Raw genomic sequence first — 21,541 nt, 5'->3', positions numbered from 1 at the left:
GATTAGATCCAGTTATGATCAGATCCATGAAAAATATCATGCCTCTCCATTTATATTCCTCAGGATAATCATCTTGATCTATCCATTTCTGACTTATTCTAACAATTTTTTTTGGGCATATAGACTTAATCAGGGAACAGTTTTGTCTCTTTTACTATTATATTCTTGGCTTTAATAAATTGGTCTATAATTTAAAGTCTTAGTCTTGTCATCCCTGATGGAGAGTCGTACAATAGGTGTCCTCTGGTGATGAGTCTTCGGACTCCTTGGAGGTGTCACGAATAATAATAACAAATAATCAGGGAAATTCATTTTTAGGTTTATATCAGTCCCACCCAACTTCACCTATTGAAAAACAATGGGTGAAAGTGAAATGGACCATAAAAAAGAAGAATAAAAAATGGATTCAAACAACAGAAATAAAATTTCTCAAAAAAAAAACAGCTGGATATACCAAGTGGGTGCATAAAACAAATGAAGAAATTTTACAATCCCTGATATAAAACCAATTAAAAATGACATAAGTAAATATAAATATAAATGTTTAGAATATCTAAATCAAATGGACAATAGCAGACTGCAAAAAATACTATATGAATATAAAATAAATGGAAAAAGAAGAATTGGAAGATCAAGCAAGCAATTGCATGAGACTGGAACAGGCCACTTGGCCTAAAATCCTTGATAGGAAGAAGAAGACAATGGTACCATATGCATTCTTTACTAGAAGGAAAGGTTGTATAAAATGATACTACATCCGCCCCCCAAAAAAAACACTTATCCTATCCATGCATTTAGGAATACAAAAATTAATCTCTAACTTGTAGTAAATGACACAAGACAGGAAAATTGAGTATTTGTGAGATTGTAGATGAAAATGCACATGTAAAAAGTAAGTGAAAGTAGACAATACATGAATGATATAGGTAGGCATTCAAAAATCCGGCCATCGATAATCCGGTTTCTTCAGATCTCCGGCATGGATTTTGGAGCGTGCATTTTCAAATTTACCGTGTTGGTGCGCCACTGTTTTCTGTTTATGCTTATGTTTTGATGGCGCTGTAGTCAATAAGCATTGCAATAACCTGCTTATTCCTTCTCATTTTATCATTCATTTGCTGCTGTATAGCCCCAGATTCAGCAAAGAAAAGAGGTGGCGTAAAATGTAAACATCGTGCGTTGTCAATCACGGAGAGAGTGGAAGTGCTAAAAAAAACTCGATAGCAGTGTGTCTGTGCGAACCATTTGTGAAACACATGACATTGGCTCTTCAACAGTGTATGATATTAAAAAACAGAAAAAAAACTGTTAAAGTTCTTTTCTGACAGTGTATCAAAAAAGCAAATGTTTGTAAGGAAGTCAATGACGGAGGGAAAAAGTTCAGAACTGGACCAAGTTCTCATAACCTGGTTTAATTTTCATGTAAGTGAAGGTGTGGAAATTTCTGGTGATTTATTAAAGGAACAAGCCAAAATGTTTCATGAAGAGCTGGGATTGCAACACAAGTGTGAATATTCAGAAGGTTGGCTGCATCATTTCAAGTCGCGACATGGCTTACAGTTTCGTGTGGTGTGTGGGAAAAAACGTTCAGCAGACAAAGATGTGGCTAGTGCATATGTGGATGAATTTGCAAAGTTAGTTAGTGATGAACATTTAAGTCCTGAACAAGTGTACAATGCTGATGAGACTGCCTTGTTTTGGAGATGCGCCAAAAAGAACGCTAACAACTGAGGCAGAATCGCCATCGGGGTTTAAAACTTCAAAGGATCGCGTCACGGTAATGTGCTGCTCTAATGCTGCAGGTACCCATAGTTGTAAGTTGCTCGTTATCAGAAAAAGTTTACATCTGAGGGCCTTCAAGAGTATGACACAGTTTCCTATCCATTACCATGCCAACAAGAAGGGGTGAGTTATCACTGATATTACATTGGATTGGTTTCAAAACTGTTTTGTTCCTGAGGCTAGGGCTTACTGTAACTTGGTTGGATTAGACCCTAATTGCAAGATACTTCTTATTTTAGACAATTGTTTGGCACATCCAAAAGCCGATCTTCTAGTGAAAGATAATGTTTTTGTTGTTTACTTCCCACCCAACTGCACATCACTAATTCAACCACAGGACAATGGTATTATACGTTCTATGAAGTGTAAGTATCGATCCCTGTTAATGAGGCACCTAGTGAGTTTGGTTAATTCATGCACCCCAGTACAGAAGTTCATAAAAGAATTCAACATTAAGGATGCAGTGTACAGTGTTGCCAATGCGTGGAAGTCTGTGAAAACATCAACACTGAAAAATGGATGGCATAAATTGTGGCCAAGTTTAATGTTTACTTCTTATTCTAACGAAGACACTGAAAATAATATTGCAGGGTTTAGGGTTCCCAAAGAAAAGCAGCTTATATAGGAACTTCTTGCTTATGTTAAAGATGTAATTAATCCTGATACCAAGAAGCTTTCATCAAGGATAAATGAAGATGTTTTAACAGAATGGATGAATGTCGATGATAACGTGCCTACAGTTCATCATTACACTGATTCTGAAATTGTAGATATAGTTAAAAGTCTGGAGAGAAATGCCTCTACAGGTAGTGATGAAGATGAAAGCAGTGACGAAAATCAGGAAGATGTGAGAGAAAGAATCTCTATTGACAGGTTAATTATGTTGAAAGCTGAACTGCTGGCTGGACTAGAGCAACGAAGTTTTGTAAGTGAACAAGAAATCATGAATGTTTACTTGCTCCAAGATAAACGTATTAGAGAAAGACCCAAATATATGAAGCAGTAGACACTGCATGATATATTTAAGAAAATAGTTAAGAAGCGGGAAGAAGCAGCAGTGGTATCCACACTTGATAATCCACTGCCATTAACTTCAAGTCAACTAGATGTGCTGTCACCACCATCAACATTTTATTAATTAAAATTCTGAGAAACTATTTTATTCAGTTGAACTAAAATTCTGTAGAACCGTTATATTTAGTTGGTGAACATTAAAATTTCATAAGCTTTTCATTTAGTGTACAGGTAGTCATTTTCTGTTAAAAATATACAGCATATATAACCATCCAAAATCTGGCATTTTCAAAAATCTGGCACCCTTCAGGTCCAGAGGTTGCCAGATTTTTGAATACCTACCTGTAGCATGAAAGAAGTGAAGGAAAACAAGGACAGTGAAGTATTAATGGCATGCAACATGGAGTCTTTCACAAGACAAAATATGATCTCAAATAGGAGAAATAACTGGTGAGTAATATAGAAGAGAAAAGATGGTAATATTTGCTCTAAGAGGGAAAGTAAGAATTGAGTTTTTATACAGCATGCTCTATACTGTATAAAAACTCGATCATTTTTTTATCAATATTTTTTATATAGTGTAGTGATTTTATGATAAGAGGAGTGCTTAATGAGACATTATGAAAAAGTTTATTTTTCACTTGGTTAGAGTTTAATAAATTTAGTTTAATCCTTTATCCAAGTGTGTGTGTGCAAACACAGTTTGCACCTGAAAGTATCTTCAGGACTGGGGTAAGGTGGTACAACACCAGGGAAACTCGTTGCAAAGGTGGAGCAAGCTACCAACACTCCTGTCTCAGTATCTCCTATAATGCAAAACACGTCTCCTTGCGGATATGTCTAATGTTATGCATTAAAGGAAGGCCACTACCCAGACTAGTTTCGACCTTTATTGAGATCTCTTCAGTGGGCACCAGGCCCAAGTTGAGATACCAGGCAGAAGCATTAGCAGGTCATCTCTACCTATAGGAGTTGCCAACTTGGGCCTGGCTCCCACTGAAGAGACCTCAATAAAGGTCGAAACTAGTCTGGGTAGTGGCCCTTCCTTTAATGCATAACATTAGACATATCCGCAAGGAGACGTGTTTTGCATTATAGGAGATACTGAGACAGGAGTGTTGGTACCTTGCTCCACCTTTGCAACGAGTTGCCCTGGTGTTGTTCCACCTTACCCCAATCCTGAAGATACTTTCAGGAGCACTTGGATAAAGGATTAAACTAAATTTATTATATTATGAGACATTATGAAATTGGAATTGCAGGTGTAAGATTTAGGAGATGTTAGTAAGGTTGTTAAGATGTGCAAACAGGGAAAGTGAAAATTATGATTCTTGGCAGTACAGTGACCTGGCAAGCATGGTATGAAAGAAGATAGGAAAGATAAGGAAGAAGATGTGAAAGATGGAACAAGCAAAAAAAGAACAACAAAAGATTGCATGTTTATTTTTAAAGTAGATCACAGATGCTAGAGGTAGCATGGCCTTTTTTCTCAACTCTGAAGAAGGTATTGTTTCTTTTTTTTTTTTTCATTTATTTCCATTAAAGGCTCCTCTAATTGTTTCCAGACTTCGCATGATTCCTAAAAGTAAGCACAATATAGTAATGCTTCATGAAGAGGACACTTTTTGACACGTAAACATCGCATCACATTCACATTAATAGCCTGGGTGTGCATTCAAAATACATACACCTTTGAGCCCTTTGAAAAGGTGTACATATGGTGCAGCAGGTCAAATTCTTAGCATTCTAGTAGTTTTATATTGCTCAGAAGGCAAGGCAGGGTGAGCTCGAGACAATAGCACCTAGAGACTGTGATTGGTTATTGTGTTACCCAATCCAACTTAATGTTGTCATGAGTTGCTGTTTTTATTTTCTGAGTTTCATCTGTTTTGCATGTGTGAAGTGTGAATTACGTGGTGGGCAAGTTTTTATATTTAATATAGACAAGTTTTTAACAATAGTTTAATAAATTTATCTCATCCTCCTCTTCCAAATTTTACACCTTTGAGTAATTCAAATGTACTAACCAAATAGACCATTCTCTTTCATTATTGTTTTGTGATATACAGTATCTTAAAACAAAAACAAAAAATTGTCTCCCACTGTGCAGATTTGGTTACAATTAATTGATAAATTAAAGTATTCAAAGTTATCCTACAATTAGTTGCATTAGACCAGTTAAGATGAGCACTGATGTGCTATACACTCTTAAAATGTTCATACATCGATAAAAATGTGGTTAAATCGATGTGAATTTTGTAGTACAGGTTGCATAAGCCACAACAACACACCAAACCAAAATGGGCATGCAATGACACACACACACATATATATATATATATATATATATATGACAGAATGATCATTGACTCGGTTAACATACATAGTTTTATGAAAAAAAAATTGAATGACTAGAACCGAGATGTAATTAAAAAGGTTTTAATATAAACACACTACTAGTTTCGGCCTGTAACAGCCTTCTTCAGGTGACATTATAAAAGAATTTTTATAATGTCACCTGAAGTGTATTAACATGCACTTTCTCAGCTTCTGGATTGCAAAGTTTCTACACTTAAATAAATATAATAGAACATCCAATCTAATCAGTTTTCACACATTTCTCAGTCATGCTATAAGTTCAAAGTATCACAGGCACTAATAGCTGAAAAATATCTTTCAAAAAAATTCTTATCTCCAATTCTCAATCACGAAGAGTTTCCGCAGTTAAAGTTAGGTTAAGCATAGCGTAATTAACACACAATTCTTCAAGCAATGAAATAAAATACTATGAAAGACCTTACCGGAAATAGTTCCTAGTACATCAATTATGTTGTGAGCAAACTTTTGGAATTTATTTATCTTACTTAAAAAAAAACACATCTACAAGACTTATCCACAGTTATACTTAAAGCACTATCAATCGCACTTTAGAATTCTAGACATCAATTACAGGGTACTTCAACTATCCTTGTTACCACTCATAAACTAATTAAAACACTGTGAGGTTCTTTTTAAGGCAAATCGGAAATAAGCCGCAATTCTAGACCAGCTGGGTTTATTCGGAATTCTTACTTAAACGACCAGCTTTTTATTTTATCCGATTGTAGCATTAATTTCCTTCTATTATTACTGCTGATTTCACTTTCAGCTAACTAGAAAATACGTTTCATCCTTGCTCACTTATAAAAATTATCCACTTAACTCCTGCCCTTAAGAACCTTTTATTTACTTCTACTTCTGTAGTATATCCCCTTGCTTCCTTTCACTTCCAAGTTTCTGTCCCCACTCCTTACCTTTTTATATATATAAAAGGTAAGGAGTGGGGACAGAAATTCTATTCTAACAATTCTAGAATAGTGCCATTTGTTGTGACGTTGTTCTCTTGATGTTCGAATCCACCATCTTGTTAAAAGTTACTTTCATAAAATAAAAGAAAACTAATTGTAAATTGATCACTAATCTAAGGGTAGAGAAATTTCTATTATACTGCACCACTCCATCCTTAGATAAGTCTATATGAAATAGTAGGATCAATTCAAAGTTAGTAAGCAGTCTTCTCATTCATTCAGGCCAAAGTATTTATTTTCTCTCTTTGGGGATTCCCGCTAGATTCGAATTTTTTGTGAACGGTGCAGTAAAAAGAATTTCAGGCAAATACAACAGTTAGGTTAACAAATAAAGCATTTAATATAGGTCATATAACACATACATAAATTTTACTTCTAATTCTTAATAGTAGTAACAAGTCAAATATTAAGTCAAGTTAATCACATTAGCACAATCTTCCAAGTCTTCACATGCACTTTCTCAGCTTCTGGATTACAAAGTTTCCACACTTAAATAAATATAATAGAACATCCAATCTAATCAGTTTTCACACATTTCTCAGTCATGCTATAAGTTCAAAGTATCACAGGCACTAATAGCTGAAAAATATTTTTCAAACAATTCTTATCTCCAACTCTCAATCACGAAGAGCTTCCACAGTTAAAGTTAGGTTAAGCATAGCGTAATTAACACACAGTTCTTCAAGCATAGAAATAATACACTATGATAAACCTTACCTGAAATAGTTCCTAATACATCAATTATGTTGTGAGCAAACCTTTGGAACTTATTTATCTTACTTAATAAAAACACATCTACAAGACTTATCCACGGTTGTACTTAAAGCACTATCAAACGCACTTCAGAATTCTAGACTTCAATTACAGGGTACTTCAACTATCGTCGTTACCACTCATAAACTAATTAAACACCGTGAGGTTCTTTTTAGGGCAAATCGGAAAAAAGCCACAATTCTAGAATAGCCGGGTTCATTCAGAATTCTTCCTTAAACATCCAGCTTTTTATTTTATCCGATTGTAGTATTAATTTCCTTTTTATTATTACTGCTGATTATACTTTCAGCTAACTATAAAGCTCGTTTCGTCCTTGCTCACTTATAAAAAAATATCCACTCAACTCCTACCCTTAAGAACCTTTTATTTACTTCTACTTCTCTCTCTCTCTATATATATATATATATATATATCTTACTGACTACCACAAAAACTTAAGGAATTAATCTGCTAATTACAATGAAGCAAATATATGAAACTTTTATTTGATGGCTTGATTAACAAACATATGGCATTTCTTACCTTCCCAGAAGAATTATCATTACTATCATTATTAACACCAGACTTTCATTGAATCAGAACACTCATCATGGGAGATAAATGTTGTTACACATCCATCATTCCATGATTTAAACTCATTCAGCATATCTGTGTATCACTGAAATGTCAAGCAAAGCATTCCACTCACCAGCCACTCTCCATGCAAAGAACCAGTTCGTTATGCCTTTGCTCACATCTTTCTTATACAACATCCAGGGATGTTCCCTTCTCCCATTGTATGAAAAATTTCTTCCAGAATTAACTTGGTAATAGTCCTTTACTAATTTAAATATCTCACTCATATTCCCTTCACTTCCTTCTATTCACAAGTCTTTGCAAACTGCATTCCCTCAATCCATCTTCATATCCCACATCCCAAAGACTAGTTACCACCTGAGTCAGTATTCTCTGGACCCTTTTCAGTATATTCTCATCACTATGAAAACCTGTGGACAAATCTGTTTTCATCACATCACATCATTGCCATGATCTGATGTGATGAATTCATAACTTGTGCAACATGGCCTCTGAACTTCAGATCCTTGTCCACCACCACCACTCCAAAATATTCAGGCAAATGCTCTCAATATTTTTACCTCATTGAAAGAGACCAAATTTCAAGAGGAATGTGAAAGCTTAGTTTGGATGGTTTGACCATTTTAAAAATCGAACTGGCTACATGACATAAGAATAACTGGGGAATCTGCTAGTGCTCATAAAGATTCTGCGGCCAAGTTTCCTGAAGAATTGGAAAGTATAATTCAGGATGAAAAATTTGATTGTGAGGATCTGCAAATATTCAATGTCGATGAAATTGGTCTCTTTTGGAAGTGTATACCAACAAAAATTTCCTAGCTAAAACTGAAGCATCTTAAGGATACAAAGTATCTAAAAATCGTCTTATGCTTTTATTAGGAGGCAACTTTAAACTCAAGTCTATGTTAGTTTATCATGCACAAAATCCAAGATTTAACATTATTGAAGAAATCAGCACAGTTGGAAAAGAACTTGGATTTAATGAACTGGATAATGAAGAATGTGAGAAACTTGTTCGATTCCCATTCAGAACAGTTAAGAAAGAATGATATCCTTCAACTAGAAGAACAGCATGCATATGAAGAAGATAAGGAGTGCGAACAAGAAGAGAATGTTACAACTAAGAAGCTGACTGCATTCAATCACAAATGATGCATATGCTAATGAAATTTTATTTGATGCTGATCCTGATATGGAACGAAGCTTCTAAGTATGCTGAATTCTTGATAAAGTGATCGCAGCTATCACAAATTGCATGACAAGATGAAAAATTTGAGCATGATTCAAACATCTTTACTTAATTTTTTTGTAAAAAATTAGCTCAATCCAATGTTTAGACATTAAATAAAAATTTAAGCAATTGATTTTTATTAACTTTGATGATTTTATCCTCTAATATAGATTATACTGTAATTTTTTTTCAACTAGAAAAAATCTTCAGTTATAATCTTCAATCCAGACTGATAGAAGACGCTCCAACTCAATCATTAAATGGCTTCTATTTCAGGTGATCTGCATGCTTAAAGAAGCAGTAGCGACTTTTCCTTGTTCTTTGTATTCTTTGCTCTTATGTAATATAGTCTAAACTGTAGACTTGCTGTATCCCAGGTCTCGTACAATCATAGCTTTTCTACTCAGTGCAGACTGGTGACAAAAAAGTTTGCATAAAGTAAAAAAAATCGCATTAATTGATTAATCACTTGCTTAAAGCGCGATTGAGTGAAATAGTATAATTTCACTCAATCACGCTGATTATTGCGCATATCGAATTTGCGTTAAGCGAGGTTTTCCTGTATATTCTTTCCTCACAAAAGTCTGCATATGGCTAGCCACAACTCAGGTGATCACTTCATGATCACTCTCACCAACTGGGGAAAGTGTGAAACCCCACTCACAGTTACATCCTCTGATGAAATGATTATATTGAAAACTCTCAATCCTTATATGCTCTCCTTTATGTGCTGCCTAAGTAGTTAACTCTCAAGAATTTGAGAAATTCATTTTCCTTATTCCCAATGCTATCTCTTCATTCCAATCTATACTGCCATAATTAAAATGACCCATAATAATTACCTTTCCTTTATTCACTAATCCAAGTTGTTTATACATTTCTTCATCACCACCCTCCGCATTTCCAGGCCTATAGCAACATCCGACTAAATATGTCTTTTTTGTCAACCTCCATGTTACTCCACACTTCCTCATAACCAGTGCCACTATTTCCCTCTTTCATGTCTACCTTATGTGGATATAGTTCTCCTGCTATCATCAGCAGCACTTCTTCTCCCATCTTGTCCTCTCTATCCTTATGAAAAATGCTGTATCCTTCCATTTCTATTCCCTTTAGAATATCACTTTCACTCAACCATGTTTCACTTATTCCAATGATTTTGGAGTGAATAAACCCAATCAGCAAAACCATTTCATCTCCAATATTTCTGATACTTCTGGAATTTGTAAACAAACAGTAATTTATTTTTAGGTCTATAACCAATCTTATCCCAGCTACTTTTTGGCTGTGATTTCCCCATCATACCTGCCCAATCACCTTTATCACCACTTACCACATATATCTGCTCATTCTCAACTTCCTCAACCACATCACAACATGCTCTACTTCATGCACACATTTACCTTCACTTTCAATATTCACTCTCTCTATTCCATGTCTCCTTGTCCATCCAGGCTCCCTTCGTTTCCTGTTCCTCTTGCATTCCTATTTTCTCTTCGTCTCTCTCTAACACTACTACTGTTTTCACTGCCAAGTACTTCTGTCTTTTCAATACCACTGTCTCAATTTTCACTTCATTTCTTGCTTCTGATCTCTTGCATGCATCACACACACACACACACACACACTGAAGAAAAACATTATCTTGTTTGCAACTATTAATGCATGCAGTTATTCTTATTGGACTACGATGAACTTACTTTCTGTCTTTTGCTTTCAGTATTATTGTTATTGTTTCTTCTTAGATCAAGAACAGAAAAGATGCATGCTTTTCTGCTCTTGATATCCCTGTCTTTCTATCTCTTGAATTTCTGTATCTAAGCAAACAGCTCTTCAATACTTTTAGCTATCTATGTTTGTAACTTCTATTTTATTTATTTTAATTTTGAAAAGTAAGATGAATTTACATATATTTTCAGCATTTCTACACTGTTCTTAGAAGATCATATCATTAAGTGGTAAATTATTAAGTTTAACTAACAGTTTAACATTAATTCTCCATTAGTGCACACATGATAAGTTCAGTGACAATGGTAATAATTGTGCATTGCAAAATGTAAGAAAATAAAACATATTATGTTTACACTTATTTGTATAAAATTTAAATTCAGAAAATGAGATTTACAAATTAATACATATTATTTGCAATTATGTAAAAACTGAACATAATAAGTAAATTATATTTATGAAATTTTTATACCACATGTCAGTCAGTTTCAACATTATAATGAACTATATCATACCTCAAGTACTATTACATGTCTGGAGGAGATATACATTCTCAACCAAGTATCACTCTGGAGCAAATTAATGATGTTGGACCCAAGTAGCATGTCCAACAACTAAACCTGGACTGGTGGTCATATTTAAGGAAGAATGGTTCAAAATAACCCTTCACCAGTATGTGACATTTATGTTGTCACATATTGGTGAAGGGTGTGCTTCAAAAGGCAAGAATGTGATTTAAAGTAGAATCCATATATGCTTGAGGTGTGTGTGTGTGCATACTTTGATTTCTCTAAAATACAGTGATCAACACAACATCCTACTTGGGTAATATAATGTGTGATAATTTCAAAATATGAATAATTACTAAATACAGTTTACTGTCACTGTAGTAAATACTATTATAGCAAACTCACTCACTAAAATAAACTACTGAAAAGTATATTGGAAGTTTTTTCACTTGGTTATACTATACATTAAAGATACCAAGAAATTATATACTTGGTTTAATCCTTTATCCAAGTGTAAGCAAACAAAGTTTGCACCTGAAATAATTTCAGGACCGGGGCAACTCATGGTAGAGGTGGTATGACTTCACTTCACTTACCTCACTATCCCCAGACATGTATAATGCATAGCATTATATATGTCTGCAAGGAGATGTGTTTTGCATTATGGGATACTAAGGCAAGTGATATGAAGTCATACCACCTTTATCACAAGTTGCCCCAGTCCTGAAAATACTTCAGGTGCAAACTTTGTTTGCTTACACTTGGATAAAGGATTAAACCAATATATAATTTCTTGGTATCTTTAATTTACTGAATAGTATGGACTAAAGCAGCAGGCATAAATGGTGTTATAAAGGAAATTCGCTTTGCAAATGGCCTTACATTTGTGTATAAAATGGTCATTTTATACACAAATGTAAGGAGTATTCAAAACAAGAGAGCTGAGTTTGTAGCATTGATTCAGATAGTATTCTCAAAAGTAATTGGAATAAGTTAAATTTGGTTGTCTGAGGAGGATGTGATGTCAGAAATAGAATTAGAAGGATATATATATAAATTTCTGGAAGGATAGAGATGTGGAAAGAGGAGGGAGAGTGCTGTTAATGATTGCAGAGGAATTGTATCCACAAAGTGTGGAAGTTGATAGTGCATGCACAGATTTTGAATATGTGTGGTGAAATAAACAGGTTAGTATATCTGAGATTCTGTTATATGCCAAGGAATGAAGAGAATACTGATTGTGAAGTGTTTAGGCCAATTATTTGGGCATGTAAAAAGAAGGTGATCCTGATGGGAGAGTTTAATTACAGGAAAATAGGCTGGAAGGAGGAGATAGTGTATGGGAACAAGGAGAGCGAGTTTGTGGAATTTCTGAGAGATAAGTATCTTAAGCAGCAAATGATTGAAGCAACAAGGCTTTAATGTTTTGGATTTGGAGATAACTTCACAAGATATAGTAGCTAATGAAGTGTTGACACTGCCACTGGTTGGTGAGAGTGATCATGAGGTACTTGTTTGGGAAGTGATGAAACAAGAAAAGGTCACTGCCAAAAATGGATACATGTGGAAGTATAAAGCAGGTGATTATAGGAAGGTCTGTAGCGAGGATTAAACGAGTAAATAGAGTGGGAGTGCAATGGATGAACAGCGAAATCAAGCAAGTTGTGCTGGAAAAGAAAATGTTATGGAGGAGGTACAAGACAGGCGGTGATCAGATCCATGAAGATTATAAAGTGCAGGCTAGAAAGGTGATGAGCACAGTAAAGGAAGAAAAGGTGCAGTATAAGAGGAGATTGTCTGATCAGGCCAAGGTTAGCTCAAGGGAATTTTTCCACTACATGGCAAGCAAGAGGAAGAATAATTATGGCAGGCTGACATTGGTGGATAGTCATGCCAGCAGACTAACAGCTGCAAAGAGTATAGTGGAATTACTGAATGAGCACTTTATAAGGGTATATCATACTGGTATAAATGATCTGACAATATAGAGAAGAGAGGAAAATATTAGGAGAATTTGAAGTGAAAGAAAAGAAACAGAGGTGTATTAGATGTTGGTTTGGTTAGATGTGAATAAAGCTGTGGGAATGGATGACATATCACCACATATTCTTAAGGAATGTGCACCACAGTTAGTTATGCCCTTGACCTGGTTATTTAATGAAAGTCTTGCAGTGGGTAGGGTTCCTGAGGAATGGAAAGAAGGCAAAATAGCACCACTCCACAAGCATGATTCTAAGACAGAAGTCTCCAACTATAGATCAGTCTGTATGACTGCAGTTGTAGTCAAGGTGTTGGATAGATAGGTAAGGAATAGAATACAGAATTGGGTTGATCGATATAGCATTCTTTATGATGGTCAGCATGGATTTGTAATGAGTAGGTCCTGTTTTAGTCATTTACTTGCATTTTATGATAAGGTGATGAGTGTGTTAGATAAGGGAGAATCATATACAATGATAATCTTAGACTTTGCAAAAGCGTTTGATAGATTACCACATGATAAGTTGGTGAACAAGCTGCAGAGGATGGAAATAGATAGTATATTGGTTAGATGGATCAGAGATTGCTCTCTCTCTCTCTCTCTCTGAACGATACCCAGGTTGTGTATGATGGAGCAGTGTCTCAAAAAAAAAAGAAGGGTAACCAGTGGCATGCCCCAGGGTGCTGTTCTTGAGTGCCTGCTGTTTAACTTATTTGTAAACGATATATCATGTGTACTGACTGAGGATCTTCAGTTATTTGCTGATGTTGGAAAGAATGATAAGTAGCATTGATACTGAATCCCTTCAGTAAGATTTGAATGGACTTTTTACTTTGAAAAAAGAGTGGAATTGTAATTTTAATATCAATAAGTCAAGGTGTTGCATTTTGGAGTTAAGAAATATAAGGCTGTGTACTATGTCAATGGTGCTGTACTGCAGGAAGTCGATGAGATTAGAGATTTGGGAGTGATGGTTGACAGTAGACTGAAGTTTAGAGGGAATATTGCTAATGTTGCAAAGGTTGCACATTGTAGTGCTCGCTGTGATAAAAAGTACTCTAACATGCAAGGATAAGGAAGTGGTTGTGTCACTGTATAAGGCACTGGTCAGACCAGGCTTGGACTGTTGTGCTCAGATCTGGTTACCTGGTTTTCAGTGTGATGTGGAGACATTGGTGAGGGTCCAGAGCCAAGTGACTAAGACAATATCAGGGGTTTGGAATGCTGGGTATGGAGAGAGGTTGAAGAAATGTGGATTGCCAAATTTTGTGGATAGGAGGAAGAGAGGTGATATGATAGAGACATTTAAGTTAGTAAGAGGATTTTCTCAGATTAATCCAGAAGGGATTATAAAAAGAGTAGAAGGTGAGAGGTGAGGAACCAGAGGTCATCCCTGGAAGTTATGTAAAAGTGTGAAGAAGGGTGTGAGGAATAGGTTTTTTACATGGAGAACTGTCAGTGAATGGAATGCATTACCAGAATATTCGTGTTGTTAATGCAAGGAGTGTTAAGAATTTTAAGATTCTATATGATAAATATGTTGTTCAGTTGAATGAACCTCCCACAATGAGTCTGTTAACTCCATGGAGGGTGTAATAATAATAATAATAATAATAATAACAATAATAAAAAGTATTCACAATAATAAACTGTTCCTGTGGTCCCTGTGAGTTTGCTATAGTAAGAGTTGATTGTATATATGATAATTTGATTTTTTTTTTATCACTAGGCTAATGAAAATTGTTGACAGATTTGTCTCTGAAGTTAGAGTTGACAAAGGAAAAAGTATCATATTTGAAACAGAAAACCTAGTAGTGAAAGCTGTAGCATGGGATACTCATCATAATAATGATATGGAAGAACAACTGAGTTTTTCTGCTACATATCAACTTACACAGCATAAAGGGAGAGAAACAAGAATTAAAGATCCAGCCCTGAGGAATCAGCATGTTCCAGAAAATGCCTTACTACATAAAACTGAAAGTGATGGAGATCAAGAAACCCATGATGAATCTTTAAACTTAGGTGTAAGTAAAATTCTTTTTGTTGCTTCTTGCATCTTAAAAATGCAAAATTAAACAGTTAATTTTGCATATTGAGTTGGAGTATCTGTAAAAATACCATTCTGTTATGATCCGAACTATTGAAGATTTTGGTGATGTTTTGCAATGAATATTATTATTGTTATTCAAACTTCCATGGAATCAGACACCCATTGTGGAATGTCCCTCTGTTATACAACTCATCATACTGTGCCCTGAATACATTTTTGCATTCTCAGGGTGCCACACATACTCTGACAGTACATTCCAGCCATTAACTGCTCTCCATGCAAAAAAAAAAAAAACTTGCTTCTTACCCTCTTGCTTACACTCTACTTATATTGCTTCCAGGGATGACTTCTTGTTCTTTCTCCATCCATTCTATGAAAAATCTCTCCAACATGAATCTGATAAAAACCCCTTACCAACTTATATGTCTCTGTCATTACCTCATCATACTAGACTCTCAAATTGCATTTTCTCAACCTTTTTTTATAATCAACATTCCAGAGACCAGAAACCACCATAGTCACATCTTTTATCCTTTCCAGTATCTCTTCATCCTTTTGAAAACCAGATGATCAAATCCGTGCACAATAGTCCATATGTGGCCTGATCAAGGCCTTATACAATGGAGCCATAATTTCCTTACTTTTATAAGTCACTGTCTTCTGCATTGCTAGAATTCAGTGTGTTATCCTCACAATTTTAGCACTTTATCCTGCTATAAATTTTAGGTCCCTATTCACCATTACCCTGCATCTCTTATTTCCTCCACCTCTTCCAATATTGATTAGGCCACACATGGACTACTGTGCCCAAATTTGGTTACCTGGTTTTCAAAAGGATGAAGAAATGTTGGAAAGGGGTCCAGAGGCAACTTAAGGTAGTTTCTGATCTCCAGAATGTCGAATATGAGGAAAGGTTGAGAAGATGCAATTTACAGAGTCTAGTGGATAGGAGGAAGAGGGGTGGTGTGATAAAGACCTACAAGTAAGTAAGGGATTGTTATAGGATCAATGTTGGAGAGGTTTTACAGCAAATGGTGGGAGATCATGGGAGAGCCAGAGGTCATCCCTGGAAGCCTTATAAGGAGGTGTGAGCAGGGGAGTGAGAAGCAGGTTTTTTGCATGCAGAGTTGTGAATGATTGAATGCCTTGCCTGAGAGTGAGGTGTCTGCAGAGAATTTGAGTGTATTTAAGACATAGTATGATGAGCTGTGTGTATGACAAATGTACCTCCTAGATGAGTCTTTGACTCCATGGGGGTTTTGGGATAATAATAATAATAATAATAATATCCTCACCAATTGTATTCTCTGCATCTCATCCTTGTTTTCCGAATTTTAAAACCTTACTCTTCACAACATTGAACTGGCAACCCTGCTACCATAATAATTAACTTGATCAAGTCTTATAAAGCCACAGCATTTGCTCTATTACTCATAGCTAGTCATAGCTATTACTCCTATTTAGACATCCAAGAAAATGACACCCAAGCAGCATTGATCTCCTTTCCAACCAAGTCCTCATTCCATGATAGAGTTGTGAGCTGCCTCCTGATTTTATCCATAATCACCAGCCTTGTAGTTCCATTTATATCCTTTCCTCACAGAAGTACTCATATAGCTAGTAACTACCCAGGTTATCACTTCATAGTTACTCTCACCAACTGGATGGAGATTTGACACTGCATTTATAATGACATCGTATTATGAAATGATCTAATCCAATACTTCAGTCTTCATGTGCCCTCTATTATATACTACCCAAGGTAGTTGCCCCTTAAAGACTTGAACTTCGTTTTCTTTACTTCCAGATGGCAAAAAGCATAATAATAGAAAACAATTTCTATTATTATTAAAAAAAATTGGAAAGAGTCTCTTCATATACATACTTCGGTCATCTCATTGATCTAAACTGTGGACTCTAAAAGGAAATAAATAGGAGAGTTCAACTTGCCTAGGGTGCATTCAGAAAATTGAAAAGCATTTTTCAAAACAATGATGTCCCACTCTGTTTAAAAAGGAAGACATTTAACCAATGTATACTTCCAGTCATCACATATGGTTGTGAAACTTGGTTGGTAACAAAAGCACTGGCAAATAAACTAACAGCTGCTCAAAGAAAAATGGAGAGGTTGATGCTAGGCATCACAATTAAAGATAAGAAGTGAAACGCCTGGATAAGAAGCCAGACTCGCATTACTGACATCATTCTTCACCATAAGCAACTAAAATGGAAATGGGCCAGACATCTTATCCAGAAGAGAAGATGAGCGATGGTCCACCATACTAACAAACTGAATTCCAAAAGAAGGGAAACAAGGCCGAGGACATCCTAAAAGAAGGTGGAGTGATGAACTTTCAAATTTTGTTGGGAAAAATTGATCAACCATTTCCAAGAACAGAGAAAGGTGGAAAGAACTGGAGGAGGCCTTCGTCCATGAGTGGACAGAAAATGGCTGAAAAGAAGAAGAATTAAAATCACCGTAATGATCATTCTTTTCCTATTTCCTTTGCAATCTGCTTTTTGATTGTCAGTCTTGAACACTTTCTTATTCATTAGTCACACTTTTTTATTGCCATCAGTTTCACACGTTTTCTTCTCTGTTGTGCACTCTTTCTCACCATCTTCTGATTCACTCACTATGCCATATTCCCTAGTCTGATTAAACCAAGGCTCTTAGTCCAGCAGCATGTCATACATCTTACATACTCATTGCTCATCTTTTTTATTCAACCTCTCCCAGTAAACATCTGCAATATCTTCCCATGCATACATATTACACTGATGGCACTACCAATAGCAAAAAAATTAACACCATTTGTTCCTCATACTGACCTACATCACTCTCCATCTGACCACCATTTTATTATTATTTATTTTATTATTTATCATATGGCTATTATATTGCAAGAAAAAGAAACATATACAGTGTCAGTGACAATTATAACAATATGTATATAATTAAAATATAAATAGACATATATATATATATATATATATATATATATATATATATATATATATATATATATATATATATATATATATATATATAAAATCTAAACTCGACATCTCTAAATATATGTATATAGCACAAACACATTAAATCTACATACAACACCAGTAAAAATTACAAATACGAAAATTAAGATTTTTCTATCAGTCAGATATTACAAGTTTATATCTAAGTTATTAATCCAGTCAATAGTCGCAAGTGTTGGAACTAGGAAATCTTGTTCCTCTACTTTGTATGCTTTCAGTGGATAGACATTCTTGGCGAATATGGCAGATGGTCTTATGACGGATTTATTATTATTATTACGTGACCCCTCCAAGGAGTCCAAAGACTCATCGAGGGAGGGCACCTATTCTACAATCTATCTCCATTAGTCAATCCACCAACTACAGCAAACATCAACTGCCATCATCTTCACTAATGCCATCTACTGCCTGCCACTGGTATTTTCACAGACAATCACAAACATCCATGTCCACAGCAGGATTCGAACCCACATCCTTTTGGCTGGAGAGCAGATATGCTAAATGGTGTTATTCATCCCTTTAACCCCGACATGATTTACTATTCAGACTCTAGGTGTACAGTCAGCCATTACCTCTCTGCTAACCAGGCCAGCAATTTTGTCCCCGAGTACTGAACAAGAAACAAAGAATTAAAATATAAATAAAAAAAATTAACCAGATGGCACATACTAGATGTGCCATCTCCCGTACTAGTCACAGATATCACACAGAAACACTCGCTCTGAAAATTACACAGTATTATTATTATTATTATTATGGGCAACTCCAAGGAGTCTACACACTCATCGAAGGATGCCCTAACATCATGTCAAGAACAACTATTCAACATTCAGACAGTATCTATCATACTTTCCCTTAAACTCATTCGCAGTCATGGCACCCAACATACTCTGGCAGCTTATTTCACTCATTCACCACTCTCCAAGTAAAAAACCTTGCTCTAACACCGTTGATAACCACACTGTTGCCCAGTTACTATGGATGACCCCTAGTCCTCCTACCACCAGTCCTGTTCTCAAAAATATCCTCTGAATTAATCTTATAGAAACCCTTCAGTAATTTGAATGTCTCAATCATATCACCCCTTTTCTGCCTATCAACCAATTTCTGCAACCCACAAATCTTCAGCCTGTTCTGATAAGGTTCATTCCATAGACCTGCTGTCATCTTGGTCACTCACCTCTGGATCCTCTCCACCTCCTCCCCACCAAGAAGAAACCCTGGCACCCATTATATCTGGGAACAGTAGTCTAGATGGGGTCTTATCAAGGCTCGATACAGACGAACAATAACTTGTTTGTCTCTGCTTGTTAAAGTATTTTTCAGAAGCCAAGTGATTTGATGAGCTGATTTAGCCACTTTTGCAATGTGCCCACTAAACTTCAGTTCCCTATCCACCAACACTCCCAAATCCTTGGCCTCATCAATCTCTTGGAGTACGGTTCCACCAATGTGATATACTGCTGGTATTCTTTTCGCCCCAAAATGCATAACCTTACACTTTGGTACATTAAATTGACATCCATTTTTCCTAGCCCAGTCCTCCAAACTATCCAAATCATCCTGTAAAATTTTGACATCCTGTGAACTCACAATTGCTCTACCCAACTTTGCATCATCAGCAAACAAGTGAACACTTCCTCTCAGATTCTTTCCTATATCATTGATGAACAAATTGAAAAGTAGTGGTCCAAGAACAGAACTCTGTGGCATACCACTCGTCACAAGCCGTCTTTTTGGAGACTCAACTCCTGAATAAACCACTCTCTGGTATCTCTCCATCAACCACCCTCCTATCCAGCTCACCAACCCTATATCCATCCCCATCTGCTCCAGTTTACTGATTACAGTTTCATGTGGTATCCTGTCAAAGGCCTTTGCAAGGTCCAGTAGAATCACTGTAAACCCATTACCCTTATCCAGTTCAGCCATCACTGTGTTATTAAATGAGAGCAAGTTACTGAGGAATGATCTACCCTTCACAAAACCATGCTGTCCCCCATACAGTATCCCATTTTCATCTATCCATTCCTGTATTTTCCTCTTGACTACTTTCTCCGAGACCTTGACAATGACTCCTGATATGCTGATTGGTCGATAATTTGCAACAGCGGTCTTGAAACCTTCTTTATGCAGTGGAACTATTTTCCTCTCTTTCCACCCCCTTGGGACTAACCCAGACCTGAGACTCAAATTAAACAAAATGGTCAAGAGCACTGACAATTCTTTAGCCACTTCACGTACAACACGAGCTAGTATACCATCCAATCCCACAGATGTATTCACATTAAGGTTTTGTAATAGACTATTCACCTCCACTTCATTCACCACAAATTCCGTATAAGCTGTTGGTTCCTTCATTCCTGCAATATCACCACCTGGATGATATACTCTTGCAAAGTACTTGCTCAGTAATTCCACTATATCAACTGATTCGGTTACCTCCCTACCATCAGCATTCCTTAAAATCATTGTGCTGTGTACATTTTTTCTTTTACTTGCAACATATCAAAAAAAACTGTTTGGGATTCTCTTTAGCTCGCATGACTAATATCATCTTTTAATAATCCACTTTTGCTTTTCTTACCACACTCATTACCCTTCTGGCCTGCACTTTATACCATTCGTGTGTCTGCAGGTCACCTTTCTCCTTAAATTCCCTCCACAGTTGTTTATTTTTTTGGAGCTGAAGCTTAATGGTGTTATTCATTCATTTAATCCCTACTTGATTTACTATTCGGACTCTTGGTTTACAGTCAGCCATTACCCCCTGCAAACGCTCCTTAACCACCACCCATGCACTATCAACATCCAGCCCTTGCAGTTTTACATGCCATGCCACTGAAACAAGCAATCTCCTAATCTTGTCATACTTACCAGCGCAATAATTCCACATGTACCCTGTCTTAATTGAAAATTCCACACATTTAGCCACCTCCCAGGTCAAAACCCTATGATTACTCTCACCAATTGGTGGCAATGCGGTCATATTCATTATAGTCAAATTCTCAAATGCAATTACTAGGTCAAGCACTCTCGAATGCCTAATGTTTTCCATTACATGCTGTCGCAGATAGTTATTCTTTAATAACTGCATAAAATCCAATTCCTTCCTCGCATGCGTCCTCTCCTCCTTCCAATCAATGTGACCATAGTTGAAATCCCCCATAATAATTACCCTCCTTCCACTCATTGCATCTATTTGCTTATGCATACTATCTCCACCATCTATTCCACCACCTGGTCTATAGCAGCACCCAACTGTATATTATATTCTGCTGGTCTCAATCTCACACCAAATAGCCTCAAATGTGCCCTTATCTCTATCCTGCAGTTCAACTTCTATTCTCCTTGGCTGAAGTTCATCTGCTATCATCAATAACACTCCTCCCCCCATTTTATTCTCTCTGTCATTCCTGAACACACTATACCCCTCACATTCTATCCCACTAACTATATCATCTTTTGTCAGCCATGTTTCACTAATGCCAATAACTGTGGCTAGGA

General features: G+C 36.1%; 1 protein-coding gene across 1 annotated transcript in view; it reads left to right on the top strand.

The window, feature by feature from the left end:
• LOC150109886 (uncharacterized) overlaps positions 1–21,541 on the top strand; it is a 226,230-nt gene that overhangs the window by 92,622 nt on the left and 112,067 nt on the right. Inside the window, exons 10-12 of the mRNA XM_090396448.1 lie at positions 1,329–1,522; positions 2,430–2,784; positions 14,672–14,969. Of these exons, the coding sequence (XP_090252574.1) occupies positions 1,329–1,522; positions 2,430–2,784; positions 14,672–14,969 (847 nt within the window). The remainder of the gene's footprint in view (positions 1–1,328; positions 1,523–2,429; positions 2,785–14,671; positions 14,970–21,541) is intronic.

Source organism: Typopeltis vanoorti, chromosome 1, assembly GCF_054136105.1.
Source record: "Typopeltis vanoorti isolate ZY-2024b chromosome 1, IOZ_Tvanoo_1.0, whole genome shotgun sequence".
In the NCBI taxonomy this organism is placed as follows: Eukaryota; Metazoa; Arthropoda; class Arachnida; order Uropygi; family Thelyphonidae; genus Typopeltis; species Typopeltis vanoorti.
This window is presented reverse-complemented; position numbering and strand designations above follow the sequence as displayed.